The sequence below is a fragment of the Siniperca chuatsi genome, linkage group LG2 (genome assembly GCF_020085105.1).
Source record: "Siniperca chuatsi isolate FFG_IHB_CAS linkage group LG2, ASM2008510v1, whole genome shotgun sequence".
NCBI lineage: Eukaryota > Metazoa > Chordata > Actinopteri > Centrarchiformes > Sinipercidae > Siniperca > Siniperca chuatsi.
This window is the reverse complement of record NC_058043.1, coordinates 16,955,015-16,970,748: the sequence shown is the minus strand read 5'-3', so window position 1 is coordinate 16,970,748 and position 15,734 is coordinate 16,955,015. Positions and strand designations below refer to the sequence as shown.

Below are 15,734 nucleotides of genomic sequence, written 5' to 3'. Positions count from 1 at the left end.
TGCTTTGGCAACCAGCTACAGTGCAGACAGAATTTTCCTTGACATTTTGATGCAGTACTAACATGTTGTTTGAGCTGGTGCATCAGTTTGTCCCGCTCCCTCTTGAGGGAAAGCACCTCCTCCTGGGTCTTCTTTTTATTAGAGGCAGACAGTTCCAGCAGTGCAATATTAGCATCTTTCTCACTGATGGCTGCCAGCAGAGCTTGTTGCCTGAAGAAGAAAAACAACATTATGGCATCATCACCTTTATTCTATAAAATAGAAGGAACATTAAATAAATGTTTAGTGCAAGTAAAACTTCTTATGACTGGGATCCAGCTTCAGGAGCCAGATGATGATCAATGACACAAGTCAAGTCACTCACAAATCTGATTGCTTTGTTCTCCTCTAAAGGGTGACATAAAATTAGCCTCACAACTCAGACTACATTTGTCAAGCTCACTTCTAACGCTGAGATTTAAAGGCATAGTTCCACATTTTGGGAAATACACTTATTTGCTTACTTGTCGAGAGTTAGATGAGAAGATTGATACCACTCTCGCGTCTGTCCGTTAAGTATGAAGCTACAGTCAGTTAGCTTAGCTTAGCATACAGACTTGATACAGGGGGAAACAGCTAGTTTGTATATACCATATAAAGACTGATGTGTAAAAATGACATGTTGTGGTTTTATGGGGGATTATTTTAAGTGCAGGAATATTTCTTGATCAGGCATAGTGACTTCCTGGAGTCTCTGCAACCTCACAAGACTCTAGGAAGTTACTGCAAAAAAGGCGTATTGTCAAATGTAAAATCTGTAAAAAATATCCTCTGAGAATCCATAAGCCTGATCAGATACATAATGGACCAACAAGAAAACTATGTGTGTGTAAATGCTGATGTGACTTTAAATTTAAACTAGGTAGGTATTTTGCTATAAAATGAATCATGAACTGCATGGCCTATTTCTCACCTCAAATGTATTCATAACTTATTTTGGAGGATAGTTTAGGGAGAACATTTCCAGACAAGAAATTAATCCATGTCTTAACCATAAACACATTAAGATAAGTGAAATTGTGGGCTGTCTTTGTGAGGCTGACATTAATGTCAAGATGGCACTAACTTCATCTCCAGGATCTCCTCCAGCTGTTTCCTACGCTCTTGTCTCATGTTGGTGAGGTGGCTGTCCCTCTCCTGCAGTGACTGCTGTGTAGAGGAGAGACGCTGCTTGGTGGATTCCAGCTCCTGCCTCGTCCTTTCCAGCGTGTTCATCAGCTCCTCCAACTGACAACAAGCATTATATGGGAATACACACACCAAATGTATAAACAAGACACAGACATAAAACTAATGCAGTCTAATACAACAGTCCTGCAATATATCCTACCCTCATAAAGGTCATAATGTTCAGTTTTTGTTGTTGTGTTTCTATTAATGAGCCTACCCTCACTGATACTGGTGGGGTGGACAAAATAATAGAAACACCTGTCAGTATAACGCAATACAATAGGTGTACCTAATAAACTGGCAACTGAGTGTATTTCTCAAGAGTAAATCCGCACCTTTAAGTGGTGGCCACTGTCCATGGAGCTGTCCTTACGAGGGTCTTGTCCTAAGCCTTTCTTGTCCGCTTGTGGTCCCAGTTTGATGTTTGGACCCTTCTTAGTCTGGTCTTTGCCTCCTTGCCTGTAAAACCACAAAAATGTAAGAGCATTTCCGTGCCAATCAGTTTTCTGAATCCCATTCTGTAGTTGCTGTACCATTTATCTATTTATTCTTGAGGCAGCAGTGTTATATACAAAGTAAGTAGATGTGTGAATAGGGTACAATATATACCCATATACCACAACACAAAACATGAAATATAAGTACAGCATAATGAACAATCATGTCAAGTGCATTTTGAATGAATCTTGTTTCAAAATGGTACGAATCATGAGATCACCAGGATAGCAACACAACATGAGCATCACAGATGAATTGATTGCTTCATGTTAACATGACATGACATGACTCACCAGTTTAAGCACCAGAGTTACGATGGATTTTAACTGGGGGGGCGGAGGGTTTCCTGGTTCGTTTCGTTCACCCGCAACTAGCAAACTGACTCATGACCCCCTCACAGCTACATAGTTTAGAGAATATTATAGATCCAAGACGAAACTGACAGAATGGTGGGACTTACTGAAAAAGTCGCAATTACAAATCTGTCTGCTACTTCAGCACCACAGACAGCGCCATGGATTTATCAATACACAGCACAGTTAGGCTACTGATATTTCAGAACCATGGTCAGGGCCACAGATTCTAGAGTGCACAAACCTTAGTCAGATAAAGGATCAATGAGTCAGGCAGACTAGACTAACATATTCAACTAAACAACCCCTCTGCCCCTGCACTCTCTACTACTAGGGAATGGAGAGGGGGGGTGGCAGGTTACCAAGGGGGATGCATTTTGGTCATTTTGCTAACAAAGGGGATGGCATCCCCCCTCAAATTGCTTACTGGATATAGGTAGAGATTGGTGCGCAATTGGAGGGGGGGCATTACTTACCTCGGAGCTAGACTGCAGATGGGGAATAGAAAAGATAGAAGAGAGGGGGATGATGGGACAAGTAGAGGAGACATTGGAAGCAGGGGACAAGAGGACACAAAAAAAGTTTTTTAAAAGACAGACATTAGAACCAGAAAATAAAGAAACAACCACAAGTAAACAATACAGAGGACCCAGAGGAGATGACAGTGTGTTCATTGTCAAACAACATGGGAGATTACAAAGGCGCCTGTGACAGCCGCTGCTCCGCAGCCTGACACAGTTAATGCAGGATGCACCTTCTCTGAAAACATGGAACCATGTTCATCTGCTGCCAAGCCTGGAAGTGGCAGACATGCAGTCAGACAGGCAAAAATCAGCCGGGCAAAAGAAGAGGAGAAGAGGACAGGTCTGAGTGCAGAGCAAAAGGAGGGGAAGCCAACAGTGGTTTGACCAAGAAAAGGAGTGAGCTAGTGAGAGAATCAGTTATGGATGCAGGGTTGTTGAGACAAAAGAGACTCGACTGAACTGACACATTTCAGGACAGGGGGTTCAATCCAGACCCTACCTACTACAGCACCTCACTTACTGAGCGCGTGTAGACCTGGAGCACAGCAGCTCTATTCATGCAGGCCACTAGGCTGATCATTTCCCTTAGTATCTGGTAGATCAAGCTAGGCAGGGAGGGGTGGGGCAGATTGGGAGAAATAGCAGGAAGGTAGGCATCGGGAAAGATCACTAGAAAAGAGAGGGGATGTTGGGTGATGTTACTGGGACAATGTGAAGGTAAGCAGAGAGTTACAGAGGGGGAGGGTGATGTAGGGTGAGGTGGGCAGATGGGTGGATGGAATGAGCAGGGGAAGCGTGCTCATGGCAGGAGGAGGCCTCAGCTCTAAGAACAGAAACTTCATACAACAAACAGCCAACACCACAAAAAGACAACAAAGTGTGTGTGTGTGGAGGGGGTTGTGTGTGGGTGTCTGCAAGTGTGTTGGTGTGCATATAGATATTTCAACAAAGGACACTGAGGGACAAAAAGTATAGTACAGTCAACTAAAATGGATCAAAGAAGCGAGAGCAGTTGGGAAAATCACACCAAGTTCTACATACTCTTAAGACTGCTAATAATACAGTATATAGTGTAGTATTATTTAGTATTAAATATCTATAAGTGCAAATTTTGATTGGGGCTTTTAGTTACAACTGTGAAAACAGAGTAATTTGTGAAATTTGGTTGCTAGTTTGTTGAATCCTTGGTGTGATTGGCTTTATTGGGTGACATCATCATTATTACATGCATCATTACAGAAACATTGCACAACAGGAACCCTCCAGTGTGAAGTAACATCTACTGTTCAGGGAATCAAAGGAATAGCACAGAATATATGACCGCCTGGACATATATTGCAAAGTCATAACCTGAAGTTTTGTACTTGTGAGCTGACTGAGGTGCAAACCTTAAACGTTAAGGTTTGAACTTCATATTGACTTTCATTATTAAGACAGAGTATTTGAGCCACATGTACAATTACTCATACTCTATGGGCCGATGCTTTAATTTGATGATTTGTAATTGTAATGTGATTTGTCTTACAACAAAATCTTTGTTGACTTAATTACCCAACCTGTCATCAGTGCAGAGATATGCTGGTTGCCACATGCAGTTTAAAAAAATAAACATGCAGCATTAACTCTCTCGCGAACACACTCTCTGACACAGACAGATACAAAAACCATTCATGACACATACAGTTAACCACTAAAGGAAACACATGCTAAAAAAATAGAAAACATTGATCCAGGGATCTTTGTATTATGTGTACAGGTACAGCAATAACACCACGGACTAAAAACAGAGCCCGTCTGATACAAAGATCTGTGCATCCTTTAAACAGCAGGCAGACCCAGGCACACAGGTGAAACCAGATGCAGCTGCAGCAGTCACAGTCGGAGACTTTAACCACGCAGCCGAGCTGAAGTGCCAGGGCAGAGCACTCACTTTCCCAGGAAATCCCACACCATGCCCCCTATCTGCTGGGGAGCAGCGGACACAGAAGGGAGCGGGTCAGGGGGAGCTCTGCCACCGGGACGAGGGGTGGGGCGAGGGGCAGAGGGAGGGGGGCTGGTGTCAGAGGGGCACAACAGAGAAAGAGTTGCGTGGGAGATGGGAAAAAGATTTTGAAAACAGAATCGGATTTGAGAAAGAAAAATTAACAAAGTAGGTTCAAGACCGAGGGTGAAAGTAATCAATGGCAGAGGGTGAAAACAGGGACAGGTGGGCATGAAATGGAAGATAGAAAGAGGAACGGGACAGAAAAAAGTGGGTAAAGATGGCAAAAAAAGGACAAGAACACTCAATTAATCAAACACCACTAACAAATTAGCATGACACTGAAACAGCCCCTATCACTAGCTGGGAAGGAAAATTTATTAAGTGGTGGAACTTGGACTCTATAAGTGGTTGAGGAGGCTGTCATTGGAAAACAGTGCTCATGTGTGGTTCTCATGCAGTCTCATCAGTTTAAATTCCTGTCCAGGTCTCCTCCATCAGCTGAACCAAATCCAAAAGCTGCTTCCAGCACAGAGACTCTGGACCACGTACCGCACTGAGAGGTGAGCCAAGAGCTGATGAGGCCACCAGCTTTATTTATGTGGTCCATTAACTGAAATCAGTTTGACCTCTTCCATTAATGGGGTGACTGAGTGGCACGTTGTGCTCTAATATCACATCTAATATAATAGCGTCACAACTTTTACAGAGAGCTTTCTGGTGTATCTCAACATGAAGCTGCAAGTATTGTCCATCGAGAGGTGCATTTCTGAGTGTATTATACAAGACCATGACTGGATCCAGTGCAGTACACTGTGCTGACTCACCCTTATGATGTCACACTTGTACATAACAATGGGAAATGGCAGCACATGTATACAAAGGCACATGGAAGTTCACTTAAAACACGGAGAACATAGTACAGGGCACTTTAAAATTGACAAAGCACCAGTGCAACTGTATTTGAACTTTGAAAGTACTGTATTATTTAGGATAATAATTGAGTGGGTTCAGCTAAATTACAAAAAAACTAATTTTGTCTGGATGTGAATGGTATTTTTTTTTTTTTTTTTATGATGCTCACAGAAAGACAGGAATCTCAGAGACCAAATTTCAAAACTTGAGCAGATAAAACCAAAACTGTCTGTATGGCCACAGCACACAACATAGCAGTAGCCATGAGTGAGTAAAAAAGTATTTTTCGGTAATTTTGGTGAACCAGCCCTTAAAGAACATTACATTTTTCATGACTTTTTGATCTAGCTTTTCTTTCTATTGTATATGGGTATGTAACAATAGGAAGAAGAGGATGGGAAGAATTGAATATACATACACAATGGAATATTTTTTGTTTTTTTCTTTTTGTGTGTGGGCCTCTATGCTGTATCTTGTTTTGTTACATATTGCATGTTTGTATTATTGTATTACTTGGTCCGGAGCTGAAAGGGGGTTTAGGGATATTATGTATATGCAGAAAAAACAATAAACATAGTGATAACAACAATTCTTCTTCCTATCAAGTTTGAATGCACTTATTGTAAGTCACTTTGGACAAAAGCATCTGCCGAAATAGCATACAAATATACTCATTATTTCTATGTAACTATGACAGTAGTAGACAATATATACTGTTAGACGAAAGAGCGTGATTACATCAAAATATAATGAACGTTAAGATGTCTTTGAATACTTTAACTAACTTGTCTAGACAGTCCGAGTTAATTACCTTTCCAACTCAGCGATCTTCTTGTCCTTGTCATTCTTTTCAGTCTCCACCTCTCGCAGGATGTCCAGGAGTCTCTCCACCTCCGTCTGAGCCTTGTTGGCCTCGTCCTTGTAGTAGCTCACCTCCTTCTCCAGCAGCTTCACTCGGTCCACGTAGTCCGGGTTCCCTCTGGAGCTGGACTGTTGCTCTACCTCATGGGCCTTCTGCATCCACACGCCAGGGAAAGACAAACAAACAAACAAATGTGCACACAAGCACACACACACACACTCAGTTAACATTATAATATCAACACAACCATGCGGTTACAGCACAGAATGTTTTACTGCCAATGGAAGAGAGATACATACAGTACATTGCATATTAACTACCCCCCTTGCTCTCTCTCTCTCTTTCTGAATGAATAAAGCACAGTAAATTGTTGTGGACAAGGGCATCATTACAGGTGCTGGCTCATTAGCTTTAACAGAGCTATTATTTAGCTCCATTTAACTGCCCTCTGAGACTCCCAGTCACTTCGCACACTTGGTGAGTATGCAGAATGACTGTGTATGCATGTGTTTGTGTGTCTTGTGTTTGTACAGCACTTTAACATGCAAAAAACTAGTAACAAATCAGTGGTAGTAAAATGCTAAATCATGATTCTGTCTCATTAGTTATCTGTCACAAACTAATCAGAGCTCAATATGGACAATATCACCATTATTGCAACAGTTTGTAACTCTCCATGAAGAACATTACAGTGGTACACATCACCCTCGAGACAATATGCAGCCACACATGTCAACACAGGTCGCAGAAGTGCAAGAGATATACAGAGCCAGAGAGCATCCACCAAAACACTGCAGTGATCTCCAATCATGGCTGACACCTCAGCTAACCGCACCACACTAAGACGAAAGAAAAGCGTGGCAACACTGACAGTGACAACATGCAACAAGGTCGACCATATCATGCAAACCCAACAAAGCTGCACAGTCTTTGTGATTGTCAGTCAAAAGAATGGAGAAACCGAAGCAACAGGGACCAACTAAATCTGTCGGCTAACAGTAAGTTTCATATTTTAAGCATGAGGAGCGATGTCATTTTCTCAATGATTCAAATTGCAAAATATACAGTCAGTCAATATACAAGTCATTTCAGATCCACTAATCAATGTGGAAGTATATTGAAAATACTTTGTCAAGATACTCCATACAGTCTGTGCGTTTAAATGTGGATTTTAATGAGCATTATGCCAAAGATGGGATTATTGATGTGTTCGAGGGTTGTACCACTTCATGATGGCTTTTGTATTTCCATCATTTTATTATCCTGATTGCTTTTTTGTATTGATTTATCTGCTGTTATGTATCTTTTGTGACATATTGTATTTGTTCATGAAAGTATGAAAAATCAATTACCTCAGGATACTTAAAGCTTAACTGGTTTTACATCTGCAATTTTACTAAGCTCCACAAAAATTCACGTTTCAGTGATTAGAGTGAGAACATATCAATACATTGGTATCAGCTTTAAAAACCAATATCAGTGCATCCCTCACAGATAAGCCAACTACAGAGCCACAATTTATAAAGTTATGAATAAATAGATATACTGCATACTGTATAATTCCAACTGACCAAATAAAGTGAACTTTAAATACTGTGTATGTAGCACTAGTTTCACCACGTGTCACAAACACAAACAGTTGCAGAATGAGTACGTTGCACAGGACTCTGAGTGCAGTATAAAGCTCATTATATCAGTACAGTGCAATGATCAACATGCATCTGAGTGGGTCTGTGAGTGAAAGCAGAATCTGTGCTGCGGGCTGGCATGATCACCATCTAGCATGTTTCAAAGAAGTTATCAGTGTCCTCATGCTTTCAATATGTGCCTCAGATCGCTCAAGAGAGGGACTTACAGGATTGTTCATGTGACTGAATAGCTGCTCAGCTTGCTACATTGCAAACGGAGGGGTTGAGGAAGGGAGTGGGACGAGGTGGTGGGGGGGAGAACCCAGGAGAGTAAGTGTTAGGATTTAGCTTGAGGAGAGAACAGCAGGATCAGACATGTTACAATAGATGTTTGACAGAGCAGCAACATAGTCTCAGTATAGCACATGTTGTTACAGGTTAAGGGAAACACATCACGGACAAATGCAGAGGAACAAACACAGGGATAGTCTGTGGATTATGGAGTAGGAGGATGAAGAGGGAGGTATTTAATGGACTGTCAGGAGAGAAAGCAAGATGGTAGCCATTATCCTAATTAACTGTGTTTTATATGAGGCATGTTCATGTTTCTGGTTCAGTCCAGATTACACTGATACTTACAGAAGTTTGCTTTTTCCAAACAAGGAATTAGTTTATTGAAGGATTATGGTTTTCACTGTTTTCATATTCGAGCAGGGGAAAAAACACTAAAATCAGTATTTAACCAAACTCTTTTAATTCTAAGACTAAAAGGAATAATTCACTATTTGTGAAGTTTATAACTACTTAATAGTCTCCCTTCAAGCACCACCTGGATTCACAATGAGCTAATTCTTTTCTTCACAGTGGACACGCTGCTTTGGCTTTTTATCTACAGTTCAGTGCAATTAACAAGGGACATCTCTGCAGTCTTCATTCAGGGCAGAGAAGCTCTCCACAGTTCAGCCAGTCATCATAAAAAATTCAAGTGTTTCACTACTAAAATAGGTAATTTTTATCCTGGACATCTTGAAATCATCTGTGGAAATTCCGTATATATCGTTTTCATAACAACAATGAAAAAAAGAAATTCATGGTTGAAACACATGATAATCATTTCATAATGATTTCAATTTATTTTGTTTCTTATCTATTTTATTTGCTTTTTCTTTCTTTTCTACAGCCAACTAGTTATAGGGTATAAGGGGTCGGTGGGTACAGGGGTTTTTTTCGATATTGTAAAGACCCAAGACAGATGTTGATACATCTTCTCTGCGTTTTTGATGAGATCTATGTGGGTATTCAATTATAGAGTCTTTGTTCCTTGTATGAGTGCATTCAGTCTGTGTTGTGTTATGTTCGTGTGCCTTGACCAAACTAAATGTGTAAATTAAATTAAAAAGTTGGTCACAATAAAAAAAACAATAAAACAACTAAGTTTGAGACTGAAAGTTAATTCTTGATCTTGGAAACTGTAGCTGGCAAAACAGTCTTACCACAAGGGCCATGTAGCAGCTGCTCTGGAGCTTTCATATCACATGATTTTCCTCAGCAGGTGGAGTTACAGTTGTCATGGAATTGTACTTGTTTAGATGTAGAGTGATAAAATTAAAAGCTCCAGAACAGTTACTACATGGACCTTGTAGTAACAACTGTAAATTTGTATGATCATGCATTTGCTACGATACACTGCTGTGGTATCATGTTAGCTTTACTGAACTGTGGAGGGTTTTTGCCCTGAATTGATTTTTCCCTCTTTAACTGCAACAAAACTATTGATAGAATGACAGAGCTTTGAGTCCAGTATAACAAAAAGGATGGAAAATGAAACATACCTGTGTAGAGTACTACATAACTGTAATAACTAGGGACAGACTTTCAAAATTCTTAATAATTGATGTGTTTAAGGGTTGTAGGTACCGTTGTTATGTGTAATCTGTGAATTATTTCTTCCAAAACGGCTTTCGATACGGTGCTGACACTAAAATAAACTGTACATCTAAAATACAAAATATAGATATAGGTTCAATAAAATCATAAAATCAAATCTACACATTATGCTGTGCTCATATGAGTGATTCTGCACTGTAAGACGCACACCTACCTTCTGCAACTGCGTCTCCAACTTACTACACTCCTCTTTTTTCTGCTCAATGGCGATCTCCAGTGACTTGAGCTTTGAATCCTTCTTGAGGCCAGAAGATGCCAAGGATGAAGCATGTTCCTTCAAATCGATGAGACTGGACTGCAGGTGGACAGACAGTTAGCACAGGTTCAAAGCAGGAGGTCTAAATACGCCGCAGTGCCAGGGGCGGCAGCTTAAATGTCATATAAAGGCGTACTGAAAGAAAGAGGTACAATACATTCTGTACAGTTCAGCAGAGTAGAGAAACATAAAGGCAAAGCATGTGTACAATATGCAGTCATGTAGACATGCCCCTACACCATTACACAAAAAAGAAAATCTCTTTGCTCCATGCATACTCACTGACCTCTTTGTCTGTTAATTCTATCTGCAGGCTGTTGACCTTCTCCTTCAGATCCTTGTTCTCCTTCTTATAGGACTCCACTTCTTCCAGACGTTCTCTGTCTTCTCTCTCCCTTTGATCCTTTAAACGCTCTATAATCCTCTCCTAACACACACACACACACACACACACACACAAAAACAGAATGAAAAAAATGACACTTAAGAATTAAGCCACTTTAGAAATTTTAAATGTCTTTGCTGAGTGTGAAGAATATGACACATTTATCAAGCAACTTACTCGTACTTACAGTGAATAGTAAGAGTAAGCTTTAAGAGCAGCTCCCAAGTGGCACCTTTAAGTTGTAAGAAATTTCATAAACAAAAGCTTAAGTTTGCGAGGAGTTAAAGTGAAGGACTATTACTTTTGTCTTTGACTTGGGAAATCTGCTTATTTATTGCTTTATTGCCGAGAGTTAGACGAGAAGATTGATACCAGTCATGTCTTTACACTGTACACAAGTATGAAGCTACCACCAGCAGCCAGCTAACTTAGCTTAGCGAACAGCTAGCCTGTCTTTGTCCAAAGGTTAAAAAAAAAATCCACCAGCCAGCACCTCTAAAGCTCACTAATTAACACGTTATATCTGGTTTGTTTAATCCGTACAAAAATAAATAATACAAAATATTGTAAAAACAATTTGCTGTTTTCCGGGGGGTTATGTGCCAGACTATTTCTTGGAGGGGAGCAGAAACTTCCTGGAGTCTCTGCTGGTCGCCTGGCTGCTGGTGGTAACTTCATATTTAGCAGACAGACATGAGAGTGGTATCAATCTTCTCATCTAACTCTCTGCAAGAAAACAAATAGTTTATTTCCCAAACCATTAAACTTTTCCTTTAAGTTCAAATTTTCAATTTTAGCAGTTTAGCAGATGATTACACAGGCCCTGAAAGCAAACCTAATTCGTATCAGTGGGACAGACATGTACTGTATGCTCTCATTAAAATGATCTCCCGAAGAGGAAAAATGATTTAATCCTGCAGCAGCTGTTCACATCCCAACTGTACCATCCCAAGGTATGGTACAGTGCTGTACCATACCTTCTCTGACAGTGCCTCCTCCAGGGTGGCCAGGGCAGTGTCTGTGTTACTGGAGTCGGTCTGCAGAGACTTGACCCTGTCCTTCAGGTTCCCCAGCTGCTTGTCTTTGTCCCGCAGTTGCTCCTGCAGGTTCTCAATCTGACAGAGGGAGGAGGAGAAGACCGATGGTGGTGGCACAGGGAGGGGAGAAAAAAATACAGCAGAGAAACAGAGGCAAATAGCACAATCTCAAAACCAGAGCAGTATTTAAAGTTGGTGTAATAGCTGGACTTGGAGATTACAAAATACTTTGAAGATTAAAACCTGCTACTGACAACGTTCATAGTTTGAAATGTGCTGGGGCTTTACAACAAAGCATTTTCCATTTCAGGAAGAAATACATCAAAAACTGCCAGACTTTTAGGAAGAGTTTGAGAAGCAGAATAAAGAGTGGAACTGTTAAGTGAAACTATTAAGACTAATATAAAACTATTTAGAGACAATAAAATATGTGCACTGATATAATATACTATGTTATATGACTCACACAACAGAGAAACAAAACCAAATAACCACATTGGGAAAAAACAAAAGATTTAGAAATCACAAACAGAGAGATAAAAGTGGGCAGATGAGGGAGAGGAGGTATGATAGAACAAGAGAGGAGGAAAAAAGCAAAAGGGAATGGGTGAGCAGGTCAGGGTGAGAGAGGGAGTCACACTCTGAGTATTTATAGCACACACACACTAGAGCCAGCGAGGCAGAAATATCTTCTTGCTTGTCTTTCTATGGACACTTTCCCCCTGAGAGCAACAGAGACTCTCTCACTCTTAATGGAGAGAGCAACCACTCTGCTTTGTTATTTTCACAGAGTGACTGGCTTACTCCAGGACACAAGAATCTGACAAAATAACTCGCTCCACCCATCGTTCATTTCAAATTTCAAATTACATCTTCTGGAGTACACCTACAAAGACCTCCGCCTACTCACTATAGTGTGGTGTAGCTGATAAATGACGTAACAATAACTCAAGAGAGTAGTTAATAAACGGTTTGGACATTTTTTCCCCACATTTTCCCCAGTTCGTATTCCCACCTTCCGACTTTAAATCTCCTTTCATCCCTTCATACATCCTTTAAATGGTGAGGTTTTCTTCAACTTCTCACCTTCTTCTGCAGGACATTGATTTTCCTTTCTTTGACCTCTAGCATGTCCTTCATGTCCCTGATTTCTCCGGCGAGAGTGCCCTTCTCCTCCGTCAGGTCCTGCAGTTGCTTGGTTTTCTTGTTCAGGAAGGACTCTTTCTCCTCCAGACGCAGACGCAGAGCATCCACCTGAAGCACAACACAGCCAAAAACACCTTAGAGGAAGTCCATATACTGTAGTGAGCATACTTAAAATAAAAGAAGCTTTATATAATGTGGACTTGACCGTAATTGAGTAAAAGGCTTTCAAGGAGTTATTAGACACACAAAAACTGTTATGGTTATGGCTTTTAAGTATTTATTCGTCTTAACTTAATCTCCGTGCAACTGCAGGAAAAAACGGGTGCTGAGCGAGTAGTGTGGTGGTGCTTGTCAGTAACCGCAATGCTTCCATAGTTATTTATTTATTAGTGCAGCTTTTTGATGTTTTTGATGTTCATTAAATGTGCTGTGACAGTACACTGCATATTACTGTTTCTTTGGTGGAGTCACAGTTCAGTTAGTTTAAAGTTCCAAACTAAATAAAGTGCTGATATGATTTGCAGTAATGAGCCGCAGGCCCAGGGCAAGCCTATTATTTGCTCAGTTTGGCTCGGAGTATGAAAGTGTTTGTGAGGCAGTGAATTGTTAGGTTGATTTACTGTATGTGTACAAACAACATGAAGGGTTTTTCATTACCTCTGTTTGCAGGATGGCAGCACGTTGCTCCTTGGCAGTGAGAGACTCTTTGAGCACCTCGATATGCTGTTTGCAATCTGAGTTCTGGTTGTTGAGGGTCTCTAATTTTGTCTGCAGAGCCAGCAGCTCTGACTCCTTCTTTGACAACTCCTGCTTCAGCTGATCAATCTATAGACATGTGAAACAGACGACAAGTACAACCAATTACGTGAGCAATGTAATGTTTTATCATCACGCCGTGTGTGTGTGTGTGTGGTGTGTGTGTGTGTGTGTGGTGTGTGTGTGTGTGTGTGTGTGTGTGTGTGACAGAGAGAAAGAGTGAGAAACCTCTTTCTACCAAACAGTGAGCTAGTCAGTACAGCTTTTGCACTGTTTTCATCAACGCTCTTTTTTTCTCATTAAAAATGCATTTGGGACTGACTCCCCTGCATTCATCATATATTATACATCATCTCTATTCATGATTGATGAAAAGAGGTCTAAAAATAGAATAACAAAACTGTGGTTGGTGTGCGCCTGGTCGACTAATACGAGGAGCGGTATGTAAACACAGAGTCAACGTTCCGGAGAGACATATGCACCCCAGAGAGCGGCAGACACACACCTGGACACGATTACAGATTTCAGGTAGCTATGCTGGTGTCTTGACAGTGCAGCTGTAACCACTGACACGCAGAAGCCGAAAAAACAAATTATCACATCGTCATGGAGCGTGGGGTGATAGAAACACTGACTGGCCTGAAAACTAAAGCATGTGAGGTCGGTTTAATAAAAACTAATCTATCACTCTGACTTCGTGGACAGGCATACACTTCACTCGTTGTGCATAATGTACATTACAATGGACTGTTTCACTTTTAGGCGTAATTAAGGAAGAAAAGCATTTTATTATGCCACAGCATGCACTTGCTGATTTTGCCTTTTTTGGTATTCATGACACTGAGCTCTTCTCAAAAAACAGCAGAGAAGCATCTCTCAGATAGTAGCCAACAGGACACTTTACTGATGACACTAAACGCTAAAGCAGCTAATTTAAGTGACACATCAGCTTCATTTTGTATTATCATCTCTGCACAGGTCTATCTGTACCCAAACAACTCAATCTTTGTTTGTTTTTCAGCCATATTTTTACAGGATCTGTTTTGTCTACAAGCGCATGCATAGTGCAGACAGTATCTACCTTGGTCTTCATGAACTTGGAGTGGTTCTTGTAGACCTCCATCTGTTTGATCTCCTCCTCTCTGTCCTCTGTGTTCAGTAAGCCGTTCGCCTTCAGCATTTGGATCTCATCCTCCAGATCTCGAATGTTGCGCTCCAGAGAGGCAATTTTGGTGTCCTGCACACAAACATGCAGAGGAGACACACCTCAAAACCCTGACTGGCATGTCCACAAGTTGCATGCTGCAAATCAACCTGAACTAGAGACAAGAGTCCAGGACAGACAGAAAAACTGACAACAACAAAAAAAAAAGATATAGAGAGGTTAAAAGACAGAGACAGTGAGAAAGAAAGAGATAAAGAGAGACTGGAAGTAGCTCTTTGGTGTGGCTGAGAGCAGCTGCAGTATCTGTCGGTGAAATCAGAAGCTTTCGACCCAGCTCCTTGCAGCAGCTCAGAGGATTAATCACCATTGGGAAATATTGAGCACACATCCAGCACAGAGAGATCAGCCAGGACCAGTGAGATACGTGCAGAGGGAAGGGAAGAAAAGTAGCAAGCCGTAGCTTTTGCCGTAGTTGCTTGCAGATCAATGCAGATTCCAGTCTCTGGACTGCGACTGTGAGTGCAGCTTTAGCTTCACGGCTTTTTAAATAAATAATACAACGTCTTTAAGATTAGCCATGGTCCATCTCCCTCTCCAGCAGAGCATAGAGCAACCTTGTTCCTTCCTGTCTTTCTCTCTTTTTGTGTCTCTCCTTTCCTCCTAGTGGCTCTGAACTTATGAACTTGTGGCCGTTAGCAGGGTCAGTCATAGCACACTGCAGAGGAGCATGGGTAATGTATCGTAATGAAGAATGATAGACTATCCGAGAACGATCTGAGGGGTTAAAGTCAATGCATGAGCACTGCACATGCACATGCCCTTTCCGTTGCATCTCACCTCAATCTCTGAACATCAATGAACTAACATTGCTGCAATAGATACAAGACACCGTACCTTCAAAGGAGGGAGATTTTATTCCATCCACATGTAATCACTGGTACATCGACCTGGTCAGTAAATCTTGCTCTTTATCTCTCTTTCCCTGACTCTGTGTGTCTCTCTTTCTATCTATCTCCCTGCATACTGGCCTCTCACTGTCATAAACAACCACACCTGTTTCCATGGTAGCAGC

At 41.1% G+C, this 15,734-nt stretch overlaps 1 protein-coding gene across 9 annotated transcripts in view; it reads right to left on the bottom strand.

Annotated features, from left to right (window-relative positions):
* Positions 1-15,734, bottom strand: part of erc2 (ELKS/RAB6-interacting/CAST family member 2) — a 36,693-nt gene that overhangs the window by 3,314 nt on the left and 17,645 nt on the right. For 4 of the 9 annotated variants that reach the window (XM_044173382.1, XM_044173423.1, XM_044173394.1 and 1 more), the window contains 13 exons: positions 14,579-14,734; positions 13,399-13,566; positions 12,682-12,849; positions 11,536-11,673; positions 10,460-10,600; positions 10,072-10,212; positions 8,198-8,233; positions 6,292-6,494; positions 4,515-4,637; positions 2,537-2,548; positions 1,545-1,668; positions 1,106-1,266; positions 63-210 (listed from right to left, as the gene is read on the bottom strand). In XM_044173382.1, the coding sequence (XP_044029317.1) occupies positions 63-210; positions 1,106-1,266; positions 1,545-1,668; positions 2,537-2,548; positions 4,515-4,637; positions 6,292-6,494; positions 8,198-8,233; positions 10,072-10,212; positions 10,460-10,600; positions 11,536-11,673; positions 12,682-12,849; positions 13,399-13,566; positions 14,579-14,734 (1,719 nt within the window). The remainder of the gene's footprint in view (positions 1-62; positions 211-1,105; positions 1,267-1,544; positions 1,669-2,536; positions 2,549-4,514; positions 4,638-6,291; positions 6,495-8,197; positions 8,234-10,071; positions 10,213-10,459; positions 10,601-11,535; positions 11,674-12,681; positions 12,850-13,398; positions 13,567-14,578; positions 14,735-15,734) is intronic. The other 5 variants (XM_044173413.1, XM_044173449.1, XM_044173387.1 and 2 more) reach the window with 4 other exon arrangements.